This window comes from Mastacembelus armatus, chromosome 17 (assembly GCF_900324485.2).
Source record: "Mastacembelus armatus chromosome 17, fMasArm1.2, whole genome shotgun sequence".
NCBI lineage: Eukaryota > Metazoa > Chordata > Actinopteri > Synbranchiformes > Mastacembelidae > Mastacembelus > Mastacembelus armatus.
The window spans coordinates 12,454,744-12,479,368 of NC_046649.1; the positions used below are offsets into that span (position 1 = coordinate 12,454,744).

At 40.1% G+C, this 24,625-nt stretch overlaps 2 protein-coding genes across 19 annotated transcripts in view; both read right to left on the reverse strand.

Moving 5' to 3' along the window:
* Positions 1–7,628: 7,628 nt before the first annotated feature.
* On the reverse strand, positions 7,629–9,745 carry LOC113133840 (ras-related protein Rap-2b-like). The gene has a single exon (XM_026312816.1). The coding sequence runs from the start codon at positions 9,416–9,418 to the stop codon at positions 8,870–8,872; it is 549 nt and encodes a 182-aa protein (XP_026168601.1). The 5' UTR covers positions 9,419–9,745; the 3' UTR covers positions 7,629–8,869.
* A 1,250-nt stretch (positions 9,746–10,995) lies between these two features.
* mbnl1 (muscleblind-like splicing regulator 1) overlaps positions 10,996–24,625 on the reverse strand; it is a 47,413-nt gene continuing 33,783 nt past the window's right edge. For 9 of the 18 annotated variants that reach the window (XM_026312797.1, XM_026312815.2, XM_026312798.2 and 6 more), the window contains 10 exons: positions 22,794–23,009; positions 22,408–22,632; positions 20,585–20,824; positions 19,521–19,574; positions 18,204–18,357; positions 17,202–17,237; positions 16,374–16,465; positions 15,488–15,532; positions 14,629–14,700; positions 10,996–14,498 (listed from right to left, as the gene is read on the reverse strand). In XM_026312797.1, the coding sequence (XP_026168582.1) occupies positions 14,644–14,700; positions 15,488–15,532; positions 16,374–16,465; positions 17,202–17,237; positions 18,204–18,357; positions 19,521–19,574; positions 20,585–20,824; positions 22,408–22,632; positions 22,794–23,009 (1,119 nt within the window). In that variant the 3' untranslated portion in view covers positions 10,996–14,498; positions 14,629–14,643. The remainder of the gene's footprint in view (positions 14,499–14,628; positions 14,701–15,487; positions 15,533–16,373; positions 16,466–17,201; positions 17,238–18,203; positions 18,358–19,520; positions 19,575–20,584; positions 20,825–22,407; positions 22,633–22,793; positions 23,010–24,625) is intronic. The other 9 variants (XM_026312806.1, XM_026312804.1, XM_026312813.1 and 6 more) reach the window with 9 other exon arrangements.

Below are 24,625 nucleotides of genomic sequence, written 5' to 3' on the forward strand. Positions count from 1 at the left end.
AGACAAAGCCAAGACAACGAGACAAACAAACAGAGACACACACCAATAAAATGAACACGCTAATAGTATCAAAGGAAATATCTTACTGAGAACAGAGAGGGGGGCAGAATCTCTGTGTGCCATACCTGCGATGTCAACTTTATTCTTAGCTGACTGACAAATAAAAAGCCAAAGGCAGCTTTTGTTTGAGCTGCTGATGGCTCCAGTGAAAGAAGCATGCTTGTCTGTGAGGCGAGCCATACAAATCTGTACGTTTATTTCTGTCTGCTTGTCTGTAAAATCTTATCAATACCTTGTACTGTATGTACTGCCAATCCAAGTGATCACATGAGAACAGGAACAGAGATGTAACAAGGTATCAGGATCTTTTTTTTTAGAGTGGACTTAATATTATGAATAAGAAATGTTTGTGTAATATTGTCAATACAATGTCACTATTGATACTGTGACAATGACAACCTGAATTCAGAGGCAATAAATATAGTTCAGTACAATCAGAAGCCTTTGGTAGCTCTTCAGACATAGAGTGGGTACGGAAAGTATTCAGACCCCTTTAAATATTTCACTCTTTGCAGCCATTTGCCAAAATCAAAAAAGTTCATTTTATTTCTCATTAATGTACACTCAGCACCCCATCTTGACAGAAAAGTAGAAATTTTTGCAAATTTATTAAAAAAGAAAAACTGAAATATCACATGGTCATAAGTATTCAGACCCTTTGCAGTGACACTCATATTTAACTCACATGCTGTCCATTTCTTCTGATCCTCCTTGAGATGGTTCTGCTCCTTCATTGGAGTCCAGCTGTGTTTAATTAAACTGATTGGACTTGATTAGGAAAGGCACACACCTGTCTATATAAGACCTTACAGCTCACAGTGCATGTCAGAGCAAATGAGAATCATGAGGTCGAAGGAACTGCCCAAGGAGCTCAGAGACAGAATTGTGGCAAGGCACAGATATGGCCAAGGTTACAAAAGAATAGACCTGGCCGTCCAGCCAAACTGAGCAATCGTGGGAGAAGAGCCTTGGTGAGAGAGGTAAAGAAGAACCCAAAGATCACTGTGGCTGAGCTCCAGAGATGCAGTAGGGAGATGGGAGAAAGTTCCACAAAGTCAACTATCACTGCAGCCCTCCACCAGTCGGGGCTTTATGGCAGAGTGGCCTGACGGAAGCCTCTCCTCAGTGCAAGACACATGAAAGCCTGCATAGAGTTTGCCAAAAAACACATGAAGGACTCCCAGACCATGAGAAATAAGATTCTCTGGTCTGATGAGACCAAGATTGAACTTTTTGGCGTTAATTCTAAGCGGTATGTGTGGAGAAAACCAGGCACTGCTCATCACCTGCCCAATACAATCCCTACAGTGAAACATGGTGGTGGGAGCATCATGTTGTGGGGGTGTTTTTCAGCTGCAGGGACAGGACGACTGGTTGCAATTGAAGGAAAGATGAATGCGGCCAAGTACAGAGATATCCTGGAAGAAAACCTCTTCCAGAGTGCTCAGGACCTCAGACTGGGCCGAAGGTTCACCTTTCAACAGGACAATGACCCTAAGCACACAGCTAAAATAACAAAGGAGTGGCTTCGGAACAACTCTGTGACCGTTCTTGACTGGCCCAGCCAGAGCCCTGACCTAAACCCAATTGAGCATCTCTGGAGAGACCTGAAAATGGCTGTCCACCAACGTTCACCATCCAACCTGACAGAACTGGAGAGGATCTGCAAGGAAGAATGGCAGAGGATCCCCAAATCCAGGTGTGAAAAACTTGTTGCATCATTCCCAAGAAGACTCATGGCTGTACTAGCTCAAAAGGGTGCTTCTACTCAATACTGAGCACAGGGTCTGAATACTTATGACCATGTGATATTTCAGTTTTTCTTTTTTAATAAATTTTCAAAAATTTCTACATTTCTGTTTTTTTCTGTCAAGATGGGGTGCTGAGTGTACATTAATGAGAAATAAAATGAACTTTTTTGATTTTGGCAAATGGCTGCAATGACACAAAGAGGGAAAAATTTAAAGGGGTCTGAATACTTTCCGTACCCACTGTAGATTGCAATGTTTTATTATATTATTATTGCTATTCTTCTTCTCTTTGTGCTACAGAGACAATATAGATAACCATTTTCACAGTTTAGTAAGTAAAAAAAACTTTTTCTTATTTTTATATCACATAAATCTTTTCCCTACACTATACTGATGGCAATGGGGTTTATGTCCACTGTTGGCTAAAAGACTAACAGGCTGTTTTTACATTCCTCTGCTGGATGATGTCTGTTTTCTTCTGAAATCTGAGGCTCAAACAGAAGCAAACCACATTTACTGTATGATGCCACACATCTGTAAAACCAGTCACCTTGTAAATATCTGCAGATTTGAAACTAAAAGCCACAACTAACTTTTTAGCGACCAGGAGAAGCACTTTTTCATAGTATAAAACAAAACATTCATTTACTCATCCATTCAATTTGCTAATATGTGCTAAAAATTTGCCTACTGCTAACAACCATAGTTACTATCGTTAGCTGTTATTAGAACAAATGAGAACATAATACTCACTGTAGAATCATTTGTACACATTTCTTAATGAAAACGTGAGACACATAGAGGTAAGTTATTGACTTTATAAACGTTAGCTAATTAATTAACTTTAGCTCACCTTAGTCTTCCATTGGCTGATTTTGATGAACAGCAGAGTCCTAACCAGGCTCTGGGTATAAATACGGGTCAAACATGAACAAACTGAATCCTACCAACAATATTTATCTCACAATCTCAAAAATATTGCAAGAACAGCCATTCTCAGGACTATTTACCTTTTTACCTGTTAATGTTAAACATTTTTTTATTTTATGTTCGTGTTGTCATTTAAAGCCAATGTCTTGTTACTGAAATTGAATTGCACTTCCCTGAAAAAACAAAAACAAAACAAACAAACAAAAAAACAAACAATTTGGGTTTCTTCCATTAACTAATATACACTTTAATCATTATTAGTAATTGTAATAATATACACTTAATATACACTTTTAAACAAGAATTAAATCAGAAAAGATCACAAACATATTTAGATTATTGGGAACTTATTAACTTATTTGTTTGGTTTCAGTTATCCCAACATTCATATTCATTGGCATAAATAGCAAACTGTTATCTTTGTCTTATGTTTCTCTTATATGTAAGTTCATGGCCGGCTTCTTCTTTACCCATTAGTTGTACTCTTCTGCCCTCTTGTGGACAGAGATGATACAGAAAAAGCTCACTTTGGAGGATACTACATTGACTTACATTGATTCCCTAACCTGACCCTAAAACTACAATCACTAGTAACCTAATCCTACATTTTAGGGGCTTGTTTTTTGTCCCCAGAATAAATGCAAATCCACATAATGTGAGCGTGCAAATAGATTTATGTCCCCACAAGTATAAGTGTACCAATAGGCACATCTATTACTAATTCACAGGCCTGAGCGTGTAAGGATAAAAACTGAAATGGAGATAAGATGTTGGAATGAATGTGGGGGAGCTGAGAGCACCTCTGTGTGTCTACTGTGTCCTCCCACTCAGTGTGCAGTGTGAGAGGCAGAAGGAGAGCATTTAGTCTATTTCAGTCTCTGGATATGTGAGGTCTTTTCTTCACGGTTCCCTCCAAGACCAGAGTGACTCATCCACACTTGTATACAGCCATACTCCTGCCGGCAGCAAAGCAACGCTGCTCCAAGCATCAGACCCTCGCAGTGGAATAACACTGTGGTCAATCACATGCAAATGAATTTACATGGACTCAAAGATCAGCAGTGGTACAGTTCACTCTTAGTTACCAGTAAAAAAAAAAAATCTCTAATTTTACTTATTGTTTACTTCATTTTGCTTTTTCTATTGTTTTGCTGACCATTCAGCACCATATATTTTGCTCTGGCAATTAGCGCAGACACCACTCCAGACACCAATGTTGCTCAATGCCTGTTGGATACAAAGTCATGGTTGAGCGTATACAGTCTATTTACATAGGTCATGTGTGGTTATGTATGTATGCATGTGCTATGTCAAATTTTCTGAGGTTTTTTATATATATATATATATATACATTTGACATATCACTGAATAAGCAGGCTCTCTTTTTTTTCTGGCACTGCAGTGTTGTGATCAATTTCCAACCCCTGGGGCATCTTCATACCATTACTTGTTCTCTGCTGTGAAAATTTTAGATGATTTTTTTTTACCAGTCCAGGGCAGTGGAAATGGCACATTGGAAAGTGTAGTTTTACTTAAAACATCCATGAACCACAAGGCCCTCACAGTTTACAGTTTATAAAAAAAATCTTGAAGTGTTTTATTAAATCATCCTTAAACAAAAAAATGCATGCAGGTTTCCATACTGTCTGTTTCTCTGCTGTACCTGTCTACCCTCTTGTGGACAGAGAGGATACAGCAACCAGTTCCAAGGGGGAAAAAAAAAAATCTGTTTTACATCCACATTTGAAGCTTGATGAGTCTACAGTCTGGTTTAAACCACATTTGGTAAATTATATATATTTTATGTCTAGAGAAGTAACCCATGGCCTTTCAAAAACAATCATGAAGACGGAAGTGGATGCTTGTACGCACGCACCATCAAACTTACAGCTACAACAGTCTCATTCACAGGCCTGAGTGTGTGAGTACATGGGCTGAAAATGGAGATGTTGGATAAATGTGGGGGAGCTGAGAGCACCTCTGTGAGTCTGTTGTGTCCTCCCCCTCAGTGTGCAGTGTGAGAGGCAGAATCAAAGCATTTAGTCTATTTCAGTCCCTGAACATGTGAGGTCTTTTCTTCACTGTTCCCTCCAAGACCAGTGACTCATCCACACTTGTATACAGCCCTAATACCTGCCGGCAGCAAAGCAACGCTGCTCCAAGAATCAGATCCTGGAAGTGGAATAACACCGTGGTCAATAACATGCAATACGTATACGTGCTCTGAAGAGCTGTCATTTGCCATTTAAGAAAAGCTTTTTAAAAATTCAGTGAGAACAAGAAGTGATAAAATGGAATAAACACAAAAGCGAATCATAACATAACAAATCATACAAATTCATTCTGCATAAATAAGTGATGAACAAACCTCATTTTAAAAGGGACTACAAAGGCTAAAGAGCATTTAACAGCAAATCAACATCAATAAAATAAGAAAAATATTCTTATAAAGAAGACTGCAGTACTTCACATGTTGAGATAAGAGATTGGTTCAATTTATCATTTTGACTGAAAGAAAGAAGTTCTTATCATTACCCAGCCAGGGCAATGACTGTAAATCAGTGTCATATGATCCTGCAGGCTTCTGCCTAAACCAGATCACATGGGGCCATTGCATGCCCAGCCACGCAAGGGAAATCTATTCATCCTTTACCCACTGTGCCTCTTCTTCATTTTATCTCTAATGCTTCATTTGTACTTTGATATTGTCTTCAGGAGTGTGTGAAGCGTGTCTCAGGTTAAAGAATAAAGGACATACTTGCCAGTGCACTACAGGACTGGGATCATGTCCTGACTCATGAGCAGCGGACCAAAGACACGTGACAGTGCAAACCTTGCAATCTATTTCTACATCCATAAAGAGGAACTCTGTGTGTTTCAACATTTCATATATCTGAAGTGAAGTTACCACAACACAGGAAGTGCCCTATCATCCACCCTTCCTTTCCTCCATATACATATATAAAAAAAAAAAAAAATACAATGCAACACTGAGCTGATGTGCATGTATTAAAATACTGATGTAGCAGAGGTTATAGGCAGAGGGACTTTAGACTAAACAGCTAAATGTCACAGAGAATAAGCTGAATGCAAAGTTGATTTTTAGTTTGCGTGTCTCACATGTATTAAACTACAAGTACGAAATCTCAGAATGACTAGCAGGATTTGTGGTCGATTGGTGATTAGCACTGTTGCCTCACAGCAAGAAGGTTCCTGGTTCGAAACCCAGTAGGGGGCCTTTCTGTGTGGAGTTTACATGTTCTCCCCGTGCTTGTGGGAGCTTTCTCTGGGTACTTCGGTCTCCTCCCACAGTCCCAAACCATGTATGTATGTTTGTATGATACAGTGTGAAATATAATATGTATGTGATTTGTAAGACTGATGAGCCAAAGACAAATTTCCTCTAATGTGGACAATAAAGAATTATTCTAATCTATTGCCATCAGATTGTAGGCAAACCTCCAGCTCTGAGATATACTAACATAGTTGGAAAACTGTATTTGTAATATTATAGGTATATCATTTATACAGTTAAAGTAATGCCAAAATGGTTTTAGCCACTTTTTCTAACAACTGTAATGAAAGCAGCACCATTGCTCAATTTGACTCAGACATATCATCTATATAAACACTGTTATAAAAACTGCTTCCTTTTTGCCTCTTCAGTCGTGAAATGCCAAACTGACACCACCCTTCCTGGTGTCACCAAGTGTTACTACTGTTTCCAGCTATGTCAAGTTACGGCATCCTTCTGCAAATCATCCTGAGATCTAATGCCTGATGAAAATTAGAGCAATGAGATATATAATGGCAAAGGAAATTAAAACAATAAAGTTACAGCACACGTATTTGTTTTTTGTTTTTTTTTATGCACAAGATACGGCAGAATTTCACCCTTTTTGGACCTTTAAACAAAACCGTCTGAGAGGGTTAGAGGGTTAATTCCTAGGATCAAAAATCAGTAGCAAAAATTTTAAATCTATATCAAACATCTGCTCTACAGCTGGATTTATGCTGTCATCTTTGCATCTTAAAAAGTGATCTGTAGTAACACTTTGAAATATGCAACACTTGATATTTGATGGTGAGCAAATGCCTGAACCCTAATAGTGAGAGTTAGTATGAGAGGTCCTGATGCTAAATTTGCTTATTTGTCATTAGAGGGACACTTCAGGCGGCAGCTCATCGGTTTGTCTGAGGAGCAGCTTTACCGAATGCCACTCCACAATATGCATGGCTGATTGAACTTGGCTGCAGACACAAAAAGCCCTCTCTGTCCTCCACTCTGGAGCCCAGAAAACATGCTGCGGGAAAAGGGGAAACAGCTCTTCTCGGCTTAACACACTCAGTGGAAACCCTACCCACTAACCAAACAACTGGACTGACGTTTTTTTGTTTGTTTTTATTCAGTCAGATCAGTAGCTTTACTTTTTAATACTGACCAGGTGTCGAAGGCTAATCGTCCTCATATGATCAGTAAGTGTGTAAAATCATCACTTTTGTGAAGAAGTAGCAAACATGGCAGCTAGTGCCACATATTTATATTTTTAAAAAAAAATGGACCAATAATAAAACAGCTGCAAAGTGCTATTTTCAGTGGCCTTTTTAAAAATGAACTGATCAATCTATAAGAAATCCAGAAGCATTAAAAAAATATGCATCACAAATCAGCAGCAAATCCTCACAATGGTGAAGATGGAAGCAGAATAAGTCTGGAGTTTTTTTTTTTTTTTTTTGATTTAGATATCACTAAATGATCGTAAAAAAAAACCATCTGACACATTTTCTATTAACTGACTCCTTGTTCCAGCTCTTAAAACCGTCCGCAGGGGGGCTCGAGTTCTACTCGCTTTTACGTTTACCAGCAGTCAGTCACAGCACACAGTCTTACATAAAATGCATTTGTATTACAAGTCTTTCAAACGGACAGGTGGATGGCAGTACATTTGCCCAAAAGGAGAAATACAGTTACAGTAAGTCCAAAAATGTCACTTTTTTTTTTTTTTTTTTAGAAAATCTAGATAATACAGACAGAGATGGCTTGCCATTCACTCAACCAAAGATCCCGGTGGTTTAAATGTACTCTCTTGTTCTTGTTGGATTAGTACCTCAAGAAACAGCTTGACCCTTGAAACAGCAGGTCTGTTCCAAGCTTGTGACAGTAAAACACAAAAAGGCGCCTCTAACTCTGACACCAAATGAATCTGGAGCGTTTAAAATGAAAACTGCTAAAAAAAAAAAAAAAAAGTTCTGATTGCCATCAAAACGCACTGCAGAGGAAGGAGGGCTCATCAGTTGGCACAGTCACAGGAGTTTTCTTAGGAAGGCACTTGACACGGGGGTCATGGCGTTCCCCATGCAGCGACAGCAACGCACTCAGGTCCTTGTTTGTGCACACTGAGGAGGAACTCCGTCAGCTAAGTGCAAGTTCCATGATAAATCCACTTTCACCAGACCAGAGAAAAGGGGAGGGGAGAGACAAAGATATGTAGGCGTAACACAACTCCACCACAGTCCACAGCTTCAAATACAGTATCTTAGCGGGTGGGTCTACGCCTCTTGGATCACATTTAACCATTTGGAGAGTTTTATGTTGAGTAACCTGTGCAAGGCTTGAGTGGTGATTGATACATTGGGGGGATATTTTAAATACTTTCAGGTCTCCTTCAGCCAAAAGGGACCTAAAAAGTGACCAGTCCCATCTCTGCCTGGGGATCTGGCACAATAACCACCACCACCATCACAAATCTCCCAAGACAGATGGACCCAGCCCAGTAACAATACAACTCAACAAAATAAAACCACAAAGAAATCACCAGGAAACACGTGTCTCTTAGGTTTCACAATAAAACATTCCCACTGAGGCACATTTCCAGAGAAGTGTCATATACAAAGCTATAAAAAAAAAAAAAACAGAAAAACATTCAAGTACTTTGTCATGTAAACACTTTTCCAGATTATTATACATAATCGACTGTTGTCAGAGTCGACTTTTGCTTGTGTGCACCAATAAGACAACAGTGTGAGCAAAGAGATTACTTTTGCAAAACAAAACAAAACAAAAAAAGCCTGCAGGACGAGTTAGAAGCTCAAAATCAGCCCGGGTTCACTGGTCTTTGCTTGTGTGTTCAGAGCAGGACGCATGAACAGCACTGGTCGCCCCCGCTGGGGACAGTTGAATAGTTCATCTGTCTGACTATTTCTGCAAACAGTTCGTCGACTGATCCTTTATTTTTGGCTGAGGTTTCCATAAACGGGCAGTTCCAGTCCTGGGCCAGCGCCTTGCCCTCCCCGGAAGACACCTCTCTCTCCCCCTCCAGGTCCACCTTGTTTCCCACCAGGATCATGGGCACCCTCTCGTACCTCTTCACTCGGATGATCTGGTCTCTCATCGGCTTGATGTCCTGGAAGCTCTGCTGGTTGACCAGGCTGTAAACCAAAATAAAGCCCTGCCCGTTCTTGATGTACAGGTCTCGCATGGAGGCGAACTGCTCGGTCCCCGCCGTGTCCAGGATCTCCAGCACCGACGGGGACGAGTCCACCTCGATCTCCTTCCTGTAGAAATCCTCTATCGTGGGGTCGTACTTTTCAATGAAGGAGCCCGTCACGAACTGGACCGTCAGAGCGGATTTGCCGACTCCGCCCGAGCCCAAAACAACCACTTTGTACTCCCTCATGGCTGGAGGGGGGAAAAAGGCAGACACCTCCTTTTTCCGAGACGAAGCCTCCTCTCTCCCACCCGCTGACCAGCCCCGATGTTTTCAAACCGAACGGGCTGGGAAGGGTGTCTTCTCGCTCGGGTAGGAGTCTAATCCCACACCGGGAAATCCTCCTAGCCTTTTGTGTGACAGCCGCGGGGCAGAGATCGGCGGAGAATGGCCGCTCCTGGACATCAGCGTGGGGAATTAAAGCACATTTTGGTCGCGCTGTATTGTGCAACGCTGCTGGGAAGCGTGCTCGCTCCTCTGCTCTTGCATGGCGTTTCCTGCCCACATCCTCAGCGCGTCAAAGCCGAGGCTCAGTTCCGTTTTCTTAAAGGAGCCGTCACCCGATCAGATGACCGGCCGCGCACTACAGGCGTGTGCATGTCTGCGATCTGCTCCTCATGACCTCTGCCCCCACATAAACACTCAGGGTCCCTGCTCTGCAGCTGCCCACTCTCCCAAAGTAATACACACATACATACACCATTTACCAAGGTATTAGTTGGCTATAAACTACTTTATACTAATAGGCCAATGCAGTACTAAACGTACCAATACTGCAATATGGAAGTACTCAATTACAAGTAAAAGTCCTACATTGTAAAGTAGTGTAAAGTAATGCAGGTAAAATCTCCAAATGAGCCTAATATCATTTCTTCCTATTTATTTTCATTTCATTTCAATACAGTGCATAGTGAAACAAAACAACATTCCCCAGGGACCATGGTGCTTCTACATAAAACAATACAAAAAAACTGCATGACTACACATAATACTTCCTACACATATCTAATACTTCCTACGCATATCTGGTACTTCCTACGCATGTCCATTACTACTAAGGGCCCAAAGCTACATAAAGTGGATGAGCGTGCGCGATGGAAGCAGTGTAGAGAGTAGATTAGAAAACATACAAGACAAAGACATATATAATGAGGGCAGCGCTGACCAGTACAGGGATGTAGTGTGTTAAGGTGCAAAGCAAGGTAGTGCGATTATATGAAAATATGAAGACTTGCACCACCAAAGTACAATCAAAGCCTCCATCTCCTGCAGAAGGCCTCAGTGTCAAAGTCAGTCTTTTTATACACTCTTCCCTGAAACAGGACCCCTGATAATGATATGTTCATATACAGAACAATGGGAGGTATGCTGTGTATGCTGTTTTTTTATAATGTTTTGACCCAGATACTGCAAACAACTTCATGAAAATGACACTGAGCACAATCAGTTTAACCTTGCACATCGGTCATACATGAGTCCGTGTGGAGCTGTTCCAGCGTTGCTGACACTGTACCTCGAAGAGGAAGGTCAAAGTTCAGAAACACCATAGAATACACTGTCCTAATTTATCCCTGTATGATTTGGAACAAAATATGATGTAAAATAAACACTTGCATGATAGATTATTCAGAAATATGCATCAGTGTTGATGTGTTCATTAATATCAGGTTAAATTTCAAGTCCATTCTATGAATATCTTAACTTGAAGGCATTAACAGAAAGGTACTCTCTGTTAACTTTACACACAGAGGCAGTGAGAACGTAACTGTTGCATGAGCAAATCAAATATTTTTATTCAGATTTTTTTTTTTAATCCATACAGCAAGAGTCAATTATGGCAACAATAAAATGTGCATAAACAAATCTGAAGACAGAATAGTACATTATTGTGTGGCAACTGTTAGCAAATACATAACTGGTGGTTGCACTTACAAGTAAAAAGCAGTCAAAGCGTAATGTGCCCCCAGCAGGGAAGAGAAACCTTGGTTCCAGTCAGGGAACTGGACATCTGGTTTGCTGCTTTGGTTCTGTAGCGACTATACAGCAGCCTCAAGTCAGAAACATGTTGACGTTGACTGGCGGCGACTGTTACATTCATTTTAAAGACTAATTTGCCAAATACGCATTTGGTGTGGTGAGCTTTCACCTGCTGAGTGCACAGATATGATAGCAGGAACAACTGCCCATGAGTCAGTGACAACTGTAATTATATGGCTATGAGAAAGTATCTGGGGTGGATGAGTGCTAATATTTTATCATTCTTTAAATAACATGTTTGCTTGGAAAATATTTATCACACAAGAGTAAGATGACTTGTTTTTGAAGTATTATTTCTCCCCACTGTGGATGTTATCTACTGTATGTATAATTCGAAAAAACATATTACTGTGTATCCTGTAGTCAGAATGTTATCTTTCCTTACATACTGTAACTATGCTGTTTTTTTTGTTTTTTTGTTTACATGTTTGTACTTTTACATGCAGTCAAATCAACGTATAATAGAATATAAACTCTTGATAGTTTTATGTATCAACTGTACCATGGGAGCAGCAATACTGCATGACCAAGTCCAACAAATGATATATGGACATCACTGGATATGTCATCCTACTAGAGGGATGGAGTTAGCATGACAAGGGGCTATCTACTCCCCTACAACATTCCCTGGCGATTCTAGCCACTGATAAAATAAGACAAAAAGCGCAGAGCTTTCTCTGAATGCATTGGCCAAGAAACTAGTGCCCTTCTTTGCAAGCAATTTTTTTTAGCTGGTCTTCTAATTTAAGAATTTAAATTAATCTAACAAAATTCCTTATAATTATAGATCTTTTTTTATTCAAAATAATATCTCAATATGATACACATTTTTTTTCTCTGTTCATTTGACTATATACAGAAGTGCAAAAAGTCAACCTTCGTCCCTTAGGTTAGAACTCATCATTTGCAGCATTTCGGACTTTTCCAGTCTGGAAAAGTCGTAGCCTTTCTGGCTCCTAATCTCACTATCTATCCAGACACCCGTCAATCTCACTGCTCGTTTTGGCCTGACATTCAGGGCAAACTTAAGAAATATTCAAACAAAACTACATATCTTTTTGAAATGGATACAGTAGAAAATAATTTTTACTCTTAAACATGGACAATCTATATCTCAATACAATATATTTCCAAACATAATCTTGACATGTTACAAGGAAGATTTATGTTGGTTAAAACATTAGTTTCTCTACTTAGAGATGCTGCACTCACAGCAAATTAATTGATCTCTTTCCTTGTATCAAAAAAAAACTTTTACCAACAAAATTAACTGATAATGTAACATCAACTTAAAAAGACATCCAGCTATATGAATGAAGTGAATATTTAAAACGGACTCAACACATTTTCATTTATATGGTTTGAAAAAGTTATGAATGTCATACTACCTCAAGATCTACAACGGCTATATCAACGTTGTCAAGTAATATATAGTAAGGCAAAAAAAGAAAATCTACAACTACATACCTCAAATAGATTTAAATCCTTAAGTAGTACATAACACATAAGTTCAATGAAATTTAAGAAGAGTAATTGTTACTTTTACATAGAGCGAAAGAACAACAACAAAAAAAAAAACTATAAGCGGCATGTGAGAGATCTATAAAACATCATTGGTGTTCTTTACCTGCATGGTGATTCAAAGTACATTTGATTGGGCTGGGGCCCATTAATTGTAATCTAAGGCTTTGTTAGGTTCATTACAATCGGTAAAGACACACATCTCTGTGAAAACAGAAAAGGGGAGTGATAAAAAAATGAAAGATGCTAAAAATGTGTGGTTATTGTTTAACCCTCTTTAGAGGTGATTCTCCAACCCTCTGTGAATACGAATGAGAGAAAAACTGTGCTTTGGTTTTCATAGTCAGATCTGCAATGAGTGAGAACTGTCATGTTTTGCTTGAAATACAGAAGTTATGTATTTTGTTGTATTTCCACAAAAATGAAAGTTCGCTTGAGATGGGATGTGAAAACAATGGTTAATCAGACAAAACAGTCATCCAAATGCACATGTGGTTTCAATGACCTAATAGACCTACTGGGTCTGGTGTTTGAAATTCCCATCAAAACATGGCTCAACAGTGCTTTGTGGAGACACAGTTTTAGAGACGCTCCTCTTTACAAGAGGAGGAGCAAGGTAACACAATGTCGATTTCAGCTACACCCTCACCTACACCAGGCTTTAGAGTCAATGGACTTGAGCAACAACTTAATCCCAACAAACACAAACAATACTAGTCTATGAAAAGAGGTATGACAAACTTTAGAAAACCCCACCATTATTTTAAAAGGAAAAAAAAAAAAAAACCTTAAAAATTGCTAAGAACCCCACTTCTAAAACTAATTAATTTTAGATAAATGAACAAAAAAAAATTTAAAAAAACACTCAATGGAGATTCTGAAAATGAAACAATACAAAAAGAGCCATACAAAACTTTTACCTTTCGGTAAACAAATAACACTGCTGAGATAACACTCTGATTTTAGCTGTATGGCCATGATGGCACATGATAAGATGAGAAAAGCTATAGCCTGGCTGTGCTTTCAAGGTACACAGGTTTGTTGGTTTACCCAGAACATTCATATGTCCAAGACCCTCATTTCAACATCTAGTTTCACTAGTAGCCATAAAAACACAATACTGTACATGCCTAATTCTTTTGGTGAATAAAATTCCTGTTAAAATCATTGTGCCTTTCAATTCAAATTCAAGGTGCATCTTTGCATTTCATTTGTAAACTATGAAATATGGCTATCGATAAACAAAATAAAGCAGAACAAACGAAAAAAAAAAAAGGAAAGAAAAATCTTGGTCTACTAACGTACCAGCACTAGATGGTGCCTTATGCAACCACACTCTTGACCTTCTGTGCGTGCAGTAATGCTAATAATTAGAACAAATTGAGTGCTATGATTTAGTCAGACACAGAGGTGTAATGTGAACATTTCCCACAGAGGGAGAGACACACTGACCCCAGCACCAAGATATTCTCTTCTCTCGGCTGGACGTTGAATTTGACAACAAATTCTTCTTGACGTTGATATGTGGGAAGATGGCACAGACCATGTGTTGCACCCTTGATGTTTGTAGGTGTGATGAGACCATCGTCGTGGACCAGCTAAGAGATGGCAGACCCTCCTTGTCCCATTGCTTGACATTCTGAAGGTTATGTACTGTACATAAAGGCTGAACTCTTTTGGCTTGGACGGTGCCAACACACATTCATTTGATCTGTAAGACATAACAGACTTAATTGAAAAAAAAAAAAAAAAAAAGTGCATGTGTAGGTTTAGCTACTGAGAGAGCCAGCATGGAAATTTACACATGGAAAAGAATCAGAGGGATGAAAACAGGAACTCACTGTTTTTGAGAGGAACTACATTTGAGTCAAGTACTTGTGACTACTCAGATGATCTGCAGATATTATTGGAATCTGGAGGTAGAAAACAGACAGAGACCAAATGAAGCATCCCAAATTAAAAATCAATCAAAGCGGACACTGGCTGACAAAACAAACACAGATTAGCTCATTTTAATCACATCCTCTCACATTAAGATGAGTTCATTGCTGAAAAAGGCCAAAGATGACAAGATAGAAAAAGCAATTAAGCTACAGTAGCGGCACAATTCATTTAGATGTGACATGTCAATAAAAATCGACACTTCTCAACAGCAGGGAGGGGAACAGGAGGGATGAAGGGAAGGGAGAGATGAGGGGGGCAGAGGGAAACTGTCAGTGAGGTGGTTCCCCCATGCAAATCTAAGTCCTCCATGTTGTTGACCTGCACACCTCAGAAAAATGCAGAAAAGTGGTGTGGATAATAATAATATTCATAATAATAATAGTAATAATAATAATAATAATGATAATAATAACATCATGATTCATTCAGACCTTTCATAAATATTTACACTGGTATGATGAATTTGTGCAAAAGTGCTGACATAGTGCTGACATAATGCCTTCACCAGAGCTGAAATCAAAATGTTTTCAAATCTTACAGACTGGTTTTAGAACTGTTCTGACTTTAATAATGGAAATGTCCACCTTTTCAACACGAGGAACATGGTAAAGCTTTGCTTTACGCGCTGGAAGCAGCAGCAAAAAAAGAAAAAAGAAAAAAGAAAAAAAAGGCAAGCACCAAAGGGCACAGATAGCAACTGCTGCACAAGCTGTGCGAATGGCTTTAAAAAACTGTGAAAAACTACCTCATACATACCAATTGCATGTATTCGTTGGTAGTCAACTTTGATAAGGAAGAGTCCTCAAAATAGGAAAGGACAAAAATCGAGGTTACAATGAGGACACACATTAAATGCAATACAGCATGTTTCTTCAGAATAGATGGATAAGAAATGTATAAAACTTGAATGTGGTGGATAGAAAATGTCTTCAAACTTGTTTACAGTATGATATTTATACACATGTTGGACTCTAGTGTAGGCCAACAAGAGGGAGTACTGCCTTTTACCCAACCCACCCCTTGCTGTAAGACACAAGCATCCCAAGATCGTCCATGTGCACTGAAAGACAGAGTTGAGGGAGCAACAGGCAAGATAGATAGATAGATAGATAGATAGATAGATAGATAGATAGATAGATAGATAGATAGATAGATAGATAGATAGAGAGATAGACAGACAGATAGATAGATAGACAGACAGACAGACAGACAGATAGAGAGATAGATAGATAGATAGATAGATAGATAGATAGATAGATAAACAGACAGATAGATAGATAGATAGATAGATAGATAGATAGATAGATAGATAGATAGATAGACAGACAGACAGATAGATAGATAGATAGATAGATAGATAGATAGATAGATAGATAGATAGATAGATAGATAGATAGATAGATAGATAGATAGATAGATAGATAGATAGATAGACAGACAGACAGACAGACAGACAGACAGATAGATAGATAGATAGATAGATAGATAGATAGATAGATAGATAGATAGACAGAGAGATAGATAGATAGATAGATAGATAGATAGATAGATAGATAGATAGATAGATAGATAGATAGAGAGAGAGATAGAGAGACAGAGAGAGAGAGACAGAGACTGAGACTGAGGTGGTAGAGGTGCAAACCTGATTGGCGGAGGCAGTTGCGAAGGGAACGCTTGTGGCAGATGTGGTGGCTGCAGACACAGTGGCTGGAGTACCACCATGCATCATGGGAACTTTTTTGGAGGGAAAATCATGTAAGCAAAAATATACAGAGGAGCAGTGTAGCCACATACACACCAGGCAAATTAGGGAAGGAGGAGGAAAAAGAGGGAGTCAGAAAGAGGGATTCGATTTAACTTGTTCCCTTTCTTCCCTCTGCTGAAAAGATGTCTCATGATTTGAAAACTTGACAAGTATAGATGTAGTGGAAGCAACTCAGAAGCTAAGCACAAGCTGGACTACTAATACTGCATTTTCTTGGTAAATTCCACATTGAGTTAATATATAAATAAAAGTGCTGCCATCTGAGAATAATGTCATTAAGGCAGAGGAAATAAGGGGGAGGTTAAAATGGAACTCCCTCGGATTTTTAATGTTTATTAAAGGGGTTTCACTATGTGTGAGGTTAGACCAGCCAAAAGCCAAGTTCAGAATAAGCATGAGAATGAGAGTAGTGAGGCAATACACAGTAGTTGTACAGAAATTAACAAAACACAGATCAGTTAAATTGATATCATGAATAACAGTTGGCATACATTTAATATACAATAAGCATTAAACAGTATTTGTCTTTCCTTATGTGGACACTTGCTTAAATCACAAAATGTATCTTGATACAACCAAACAGTGACTTTCAGGTCACCAAAATCTCATATAGAAATCCCAAAGTTGCTATGAATTGAGAGTTTGATGTCACGTGAGTCATAGACATGAGGTTACAGATAACTGAAGAAGGAAGCTGGAACCTACCAACACTGGCTGCAGGTGTCATGCACAATATTGAGCCTGCCCATCATGCAGTGCAACAGGAAGTGGATTGGATAGGGAAGAGAAATCAAAACAGCCCATCACAAGGTTCGTTAGAGTGAGGGGAGAGATAAGGTGGGAAAAAAAGGTTAATATCTTTTGGACACAGTCATCAGTGATTGGAAAAGGCGAAGTGGTCAACTCATCATAAAGCAATCTGTTAATCAAATGAGAATCTGAATCTAAACTTTTGTCTGAAGTGTAATGCATATAACTGTGTAATACACCAAGAATGATAGTGAGGTTATGATTGTAATTATTAGGTATTAAACATTATATACACACTCTAGACAGAAGTGAGGAGCAGATGTGTATGGAAGCAAACCTCTGCAGCCTGCTGCCAAACTCAGGCATAAGACACATTAATAAAACCCATCAAGCCCCATTCACCCAGCCCAAGCCAAAGACCCAGCAATGGTGTCATCAAAATGTGAGTTACCACATCGTGGACACTTCAGTCAAACAAATTACTGAATAATTACTATCATTTTGTCTTACAAACATCCATGCCTCCCTCAATCAGCCTGCTTGTACTAGGAAGCGCAGGTAACTATGTGGAGTTATATAGTAAGGCAATTAGTTAGTAAAAAGACACTCTAACATCTTCTTGACTCCGAGCTGCCATGCAATTCCAACAAATCAAAATGCACAAATTAGAAATAAGAGCTGAAGCATTTTTAACTTTTGAACAGCATTTTGACACTGTTATGTTCAACACTTACTGGCCCAAATGTAGACCTTTTATGTTTAACAATTCTCTTTGTAATTTCCCTGTCTGAATAAAGTTGAAAATTATTTAAGTTGAACAAGTAGTCCAGAATTCAACTGTTCTGTGCTTCAGTCTACCACTTTGCCCAACCCCAGCCAAGCAAGAGCCAGGTTAGACCGATCCAGGCATCCTTTGAGTGGTCAGAACACCAGCGGGGATTGCTTTTAGAGCCATACCTGTTGGAAGGAAAGCAGCCTGCTGCTGAAACTGCATGCTGGCCAGGGCCTGTTGGTACTGGAGCATGCCTGTGTTAAACACAGCAGAGGCCCCGTTGGCCTTCTCCAGGGCTGCCCGCTTTGGCAGGGGAGCCATGACACTAGGGGCGATGCCCTGCCCAGCCAGATGGATGGGGAGTCAGTGAGAAAGGAAATAAAAAACAGAGATAGAAAGAGAGAGGGTGTGTGGAAAAGACAGAGAGGGCGTGTTGGAGAGAGGCAAAAAAGAAAACAAAAAAGGTACATATGTTAGAGGACATCATAGGAACAACATCACAACATCCTTGTGTGTACAACAACAACAGTATCATCATATCATCAGTAGCAAGCAAGCAGCAGTCTGACACAAGTACTACACAAGCAGGAGCATGGTGCCTACTGGAGCTACTGACTAACAAGCATTCATATATTCATTATTCTATCAGGAAGCTTACTTGGATCTATTAACTTTGTACTCCTAAGGCTGACTAAATGCAACATAAGCAAGCATTAACTATTAAAACAATAAGGCTGCTAACAAGAGGTGGAACAGGTAGGAAGCACAGAGAAAGGGAGGCTGCACTGCTAGCTCCATGAACTGTGTAAGCCATGTTTAAGTGATGGTTCACTCTCAGACAAATGTCAAAAATTGTCTCAGGCCAAGCAACATGAGTCGGATGTTGAAAAATATATTTCCAGTGTCAATATTTATACTCTGTACGCAAATTTTATCTTGGCATGAGGCCATTCTTGAGGTCTGAATATCTGTGACAAGTCTTGATGATGGAGTGAACTATCAATTGAACCGTTATCTTCTGTTATGGTGGGATCACCACTAAATGGTTTCAAACACTGTTCCTCTTAGCCCCACCCTTATCCATCTGACATGCACTAGTAACACAGACATGCACACATTTGATTGAGCTGCTCCACAACACTGACCACTGACTTGGACGTTAAGACTGAAGCCATGCCACCATTATAGAAGCTCTACGTCCCTAGCCCTCACTGACTTTTGTTAAATAGGCTACTGTTGATGAATTGATTGTGGCTCCTTATCACAAATTCCACATTTGAATTTGTGTTTGAGGTGCTTTTAACGTTAAGGCAGTTCTGGGAGACATCTTAACCCTCGAAAGCCACAATCATTTTATCACAGGCAATAATGACAGATCAACAGGAGGAAAGAACAGACATTGCACTGAGACATCGACAACAAAAATAGCTAGGTATCTTTGGTTACAACACTGCTCTACAACAAAGCCACATGCCAAGCTAAAAGGTGAAAGGTCATAGTACCAGGTCAAAGGTTGCGTCGAGGGGTCGCTTCAGTGATTTGACAGCCGACTGAGTCTTAATTAGCAGGCAGCGAGCACATGATGGCAATGGGCCAATGGGGTTCAAGCGCATTAACATAAACCAGCAAGCAGAGGTGCATCATGGGGGCAGCAGTGCAGTTTGGGTATAGGTGAGAAAAAACAAAAACAAATAAAAAAACAAATCATTGGAATGCAATATACAAGGGGATAACAGGACTAAGGCATGCACAGTGTGGACACTAGCTCTACTGCTCAACAGTTAAATAATCATCAATAATAAATGATAACTACTGATCTACATTAGTTATTGTCACACAAAGATGGATGAATATAGCAATTAGGAAATCCGTCTTTCATTACTTTAGAGGGCTCATATTGGACAGAAAGATATATAGAGGCATGAGTTATTTGTGTGACCGTCCACGTCATAGTCAGCGTCACACTACAATGATTCACCAAGCTCTTTGCCTCACTATGTCAATAAAAACATGTAGAAAACACTGTGATCAGCAGACAGGTGTGGCTGTATTATTAATCTGTTCACAGGTTCTGTTACTGAGACATGTCTGGAAGCACATGAATCCTTTTTATAATGTCAAGAGGAAGAGAAGTAATATATAGGAAGCACAGAAACAATGGAGTCACAAAAAAGACCAGGCCATCAGACAGATAAAGAGAGAGGAACTGACTCTCTGCTTGTGGTCTGAGATGAGATGAACAAGGAACAAGACAATAGCTTGGTCATAAAAATGCTAAAGTGGTTATAGTGTACCATTGCCTGGGCCTTCTTCATCTCATCCAGTTCTGAGCAGGTTTTACCCAAATCAACATGCAGACCTTTTAAATTTAAAATGGCAAAAGCAGAACTGAAGAGCTCCACAATACCAACCAGGAAGGTGAGACAAGCCACAAGTAATATATTCCCTACTGAGTGACTAGTAGTAGTAGACTGCGATGATATACTTCAACACTTTCTTTAAAATTGCTTCTTAGATTGTTGTGTAGATGTGAATGAGTGTGACCATGCCTGTACAGAGTGCTCACCATGGCCGCGGCGGCTGTGGCCTGGTTCACCTGGTGCTGGGTAGCCTTAATTTTGGCTTGCAGATGAGCCGGCGGGTGGAAGTACTTGCACTTTTCTCTGGAGCACCGACCCTTGATGTAGTCCATGCACACGGTGACGGTGTTGTCGTTGGTGTCAATCATGGTGCTGTCTGCGGGGTGGGCGAAGCGACAGTCGTTCTCCCCCCGAGAGCAGTTGCCCCTCTGATACTCCCGACATACCTGGAAACAAGATGAGAGCAAAGAGAGTTAAAGTTAACCAACAAATTCAAAACAGTGTGTGGACAGAGCACAAGAATATTCCCATATTCAACGTTTACTGTCTGTATTCATGTCTTCATTCAGATATACAAGTGTGGTTTGCTTTGTTGTTATAATAACAGTGTATTCACTGAAATCTATTAAATTTAAAAATGCATGAGGACTGTAATTCAATAAGTAGATGAAAATGTTTTACAAGGTCATATTCCTCTTGCTGCTAAGCCTTCATTTATGCAATCTCCTGTCAAACTAAACACAAGATGTGTACACAGACACAGTATGCACTGTAATTCACTGTTCCTTTGCTCGTGGATGGATATCACGCTGAGGAAGGTCAAGCCAACGCTAGAACCTTTGCATTAGAAAATAAACATAAAATCTTACAATAAAGTTCTATATCAATAACTGTGTTGTGTTTTTTGTTGTGTGAAGCTCAGGCATTTTAAATTCTTATGTGAGACAGCAGAGGGCAGCATCTTCTTTGAGTTATACAGTAAAACATGGCCAATGACTTGCGGGCTGTTTCCCAATGTTTTTTTTTGCTTTTGTGTATCAGCGGTGTTGGGTTGAAACGTGTCCTCCATAAAGACAACGGCTGCATTTTTACTTCCCTTTTTACTTGTCCTGATGTGACTGAGTGATACGCTTGAAGGAGTAAATCCACTTGATTACAGGCATATGTTCGACTAAATGCATCATTTATACCTTGCCTTTTTGGGTCTAATGTGAAGTTTTGTTTATGGAGAAACTTAGAAAGTGCAGTCAACAACCATGTTTTATTTTGAGCCTCTGAATCAGGGAGCAAAGGCTTATTTATTCACAATCATAGTGCGGGAGATGCAGTAGTAGCTTATAGTAGCTTCAATAGACCAGAACACAATGCTGCCACAATATAAGTTGTGCTTAAATTGGGGTTTTAGTTCTGAGTTTATCTTTGCTAAAAAGAACGAGCACCTCTGCTGTCGCTGTACTATTCTGACTGCTTCGTTACTGCTCTCTTCACTCTAATAAATATTCAACAAGTTCAGGCTGATCTGCTTGTGCTTGTCTGATGGTTCATTTTTTGACACATACTGCATGAAATCACAAACTGTGCTGAAACTAGATGAGGCAGATTAAGTAGAAATGGGTTCATCAAAAAATAAACAGCTCTTAATTACAAAATTGGCATCACAAACTGATGAAATATTACAGTTTATGAACCTCTGCGTTTCTGTTTCTGCATTGCTTTAAATGGCTTCTACTTTGCATAATGATACTTGCTATTAATATTACAATTACATTTCAGAAAGTTTATACAGGTCTAATTAATGCTGCCATTATTCTTATGCTTCATAAGCCACATGTCAACAACACTTGTCTTGTTTACAGGGTCATTATCATCCTGGGCGACGCCACTCCCACTAACAAAGAAACACATTACGAAGTACAGTTTATGAGAGTTTTTTTGGGAGTGGGAGGCAAATTCTGTGCCACATAACACTTCCATACTCCAAGACAAAATGATGTAAAAACCTTGTCCTAGAGACGAGTTTGTCTGTTACCTCAAGTCTGTCTGTTCTCAGCAGTTTCTGGGCTGCAGCAGTGGCAGCGTTGGGGACCTGGCTGACGGTGGGGCTGGAGGCCATTAGGACAGGTGTGCTGGGCAGAATCTCTGGGGGCATCAGGCCTGGTGACACAGGGCTCAGGTAGGGATTAAAGGCTGCAGCTGCAGCTGCTGCTGCTGCACTGGCGTTAGTGGCTAGGCCTGGCGTCACCGAGAACATAGGCTGGAAGAGAGCAAAATAAAAGCAGAGAAATGTAACCACTGTGGATTAAACTGGTGCAAAACCACAGTCATCTTTAGGTGGAGGAAACGAGAGCGACTGGAGGGGAGAGAAAGAGCCAGTGCAGTATATAAGTGTGAGCTTTTACATCTATGTGGTCTCACCGTGGGCAGCAGCTGTGGTGTGTTCATACGTGTGTGTCCTCTCACCATAGGTGGTAGCTGTGTGCCAGGCATCATGGCGTTGGCAAGCTGCATCTGTTGGGCCAGCATGGCCATGTTCTTCTGCTGGATCAGGCTGTTCCTGCCATTGATCTCCAGTTGGGTCTTTAGGTGGGGAGGAGGGTGCAGATACTTGCAGTTCTCCCTGGAACAACGGCCCTAAGGATGCAGAAGAATCTAGGTGAGGCTGCATTCACACTGGTTTATGGTATCCAGTGTCATATATTTATGGATGAATATATGACACAAACAGGGCAAAATTTTTGAGGAGGTGTCTTGGACACAATTTCCATTGGTTTACGATGTCAGACTCAATGTCAGATGTTCAAATTCATATTAGGTCTGGGCTGAGTCTAGTACTAATTGATAACAGCTTGCTATTTCTGTCAGTCTCAGCAGGGACATGTGTATGTGTGTGTGTATGTGTGTGCGCATGTGTGTGTGTGTGTGTGTGTGTGTGTGTGTGTGTGTGTGTGTGTGTGTGTGTGTGTATATGTGGCTGTGTGTGTCCTCGGCCCAGGAGGTCGTGACTGACACTGTGGTGCTGCTCTCCAGACGTCCAGCTTAGCTACATGTCTAACTGACACCATAAATACTGGCCACTCACATGCTCCATATATATCAGCAGTCGCTTCAAAAGCTTTGAATAATTATCTAAGTCTGGGATTTTTGCTGCCTGCTGTGAGTGTCCAATTATACCTTCTGTCTGGAGAGGAGGAGTCTAGGAAGCGGTCTGACGCACACACGTACTCATACACGCGCATACAAGCAAGAAAACATACACATTAATGAATGAACATCAGGGTCATGTTCGCATAACAGGTGGCAGATACACGTCACATTAGAGAAACGCACACACAAACACGTCCACAGTTTAGTGAAGACATGTATTTACTTTCAGCCCTGTGGCACAGCTGAGCTGACTGTGGCAGTCTGAGCTTTCCCTCATTGACAGAGCTGTCCCCTGTGGGATTCTTCTCTATACTCTGGCATGACTTCATTCTCTTCACCCATCTCCTTCACTTTTACTGACACTGAAGCACCAGACAGGTGCAAGGGAAAGAGGAGGCGGTAAAGAGCATGCAGGGTGGCCTCTTGAAGTTATTTTGTTTTGTCCACCTTTTAAAATGGTTTTATACTGCACTGAACAAGGCATTTTAACGGCAGTACATAATGCATAGAGCAGAATTACAGCTTCCTCTATTTGCCAGTGGTCTGTTTCCATAAGTGTTAAGTGACATAACACATATCAGGACACCCGTCTTCCTTATAAATTATAATTATCTCTTTTGTATATACTAGAAGAAATTTTTGTTTTCGATAGGAACCTGAAATGTGCATACTAAGTGTAGCATAAGCATTAGCAACTAGATAAGGTCACTGTTTTTGTATAGTATTGAATAAAATGGGTGTTTATGTAACTTTGAATCAAGGGAAGTTTAGAGGGAAATGTTAATTTATTTTAAGTTTCCATGTTGAGATAAAGGTCTCACGTTGTACGCCAACCATATGCACATAATCTGAGTTAGGCATTTAAAAGAACTCTGAAACTGACAACACGTAGAAGTGCGCGTGGCCACAAATGTGTCATGCATGTGTGTGAGATGAGAGGAGTTGAAAGCAGGTTCTGACAGCACTCATCCAGAGTGACAATGCAGTAAGGGGAGGGTGAATGTGGGTCGAGAGTGTCTGTGTGTTACGTGTGTGTGTGTGTGTGTGTGTGTGTGCAGAAGGGGGGCTGGTTGCAAAGGCATGAAGGATCACGTTGCATTCAC

Excerpts from the sequence above, each read along its gene's own strand:
- LOC113133840 (XM_026312816.1), bottom strand. The coding sequence starts at position 9,418 with ATGAGGGAGTACAAAGTGGTTGTTTTGGGCTCGGGCGGAGTCGGCAAA.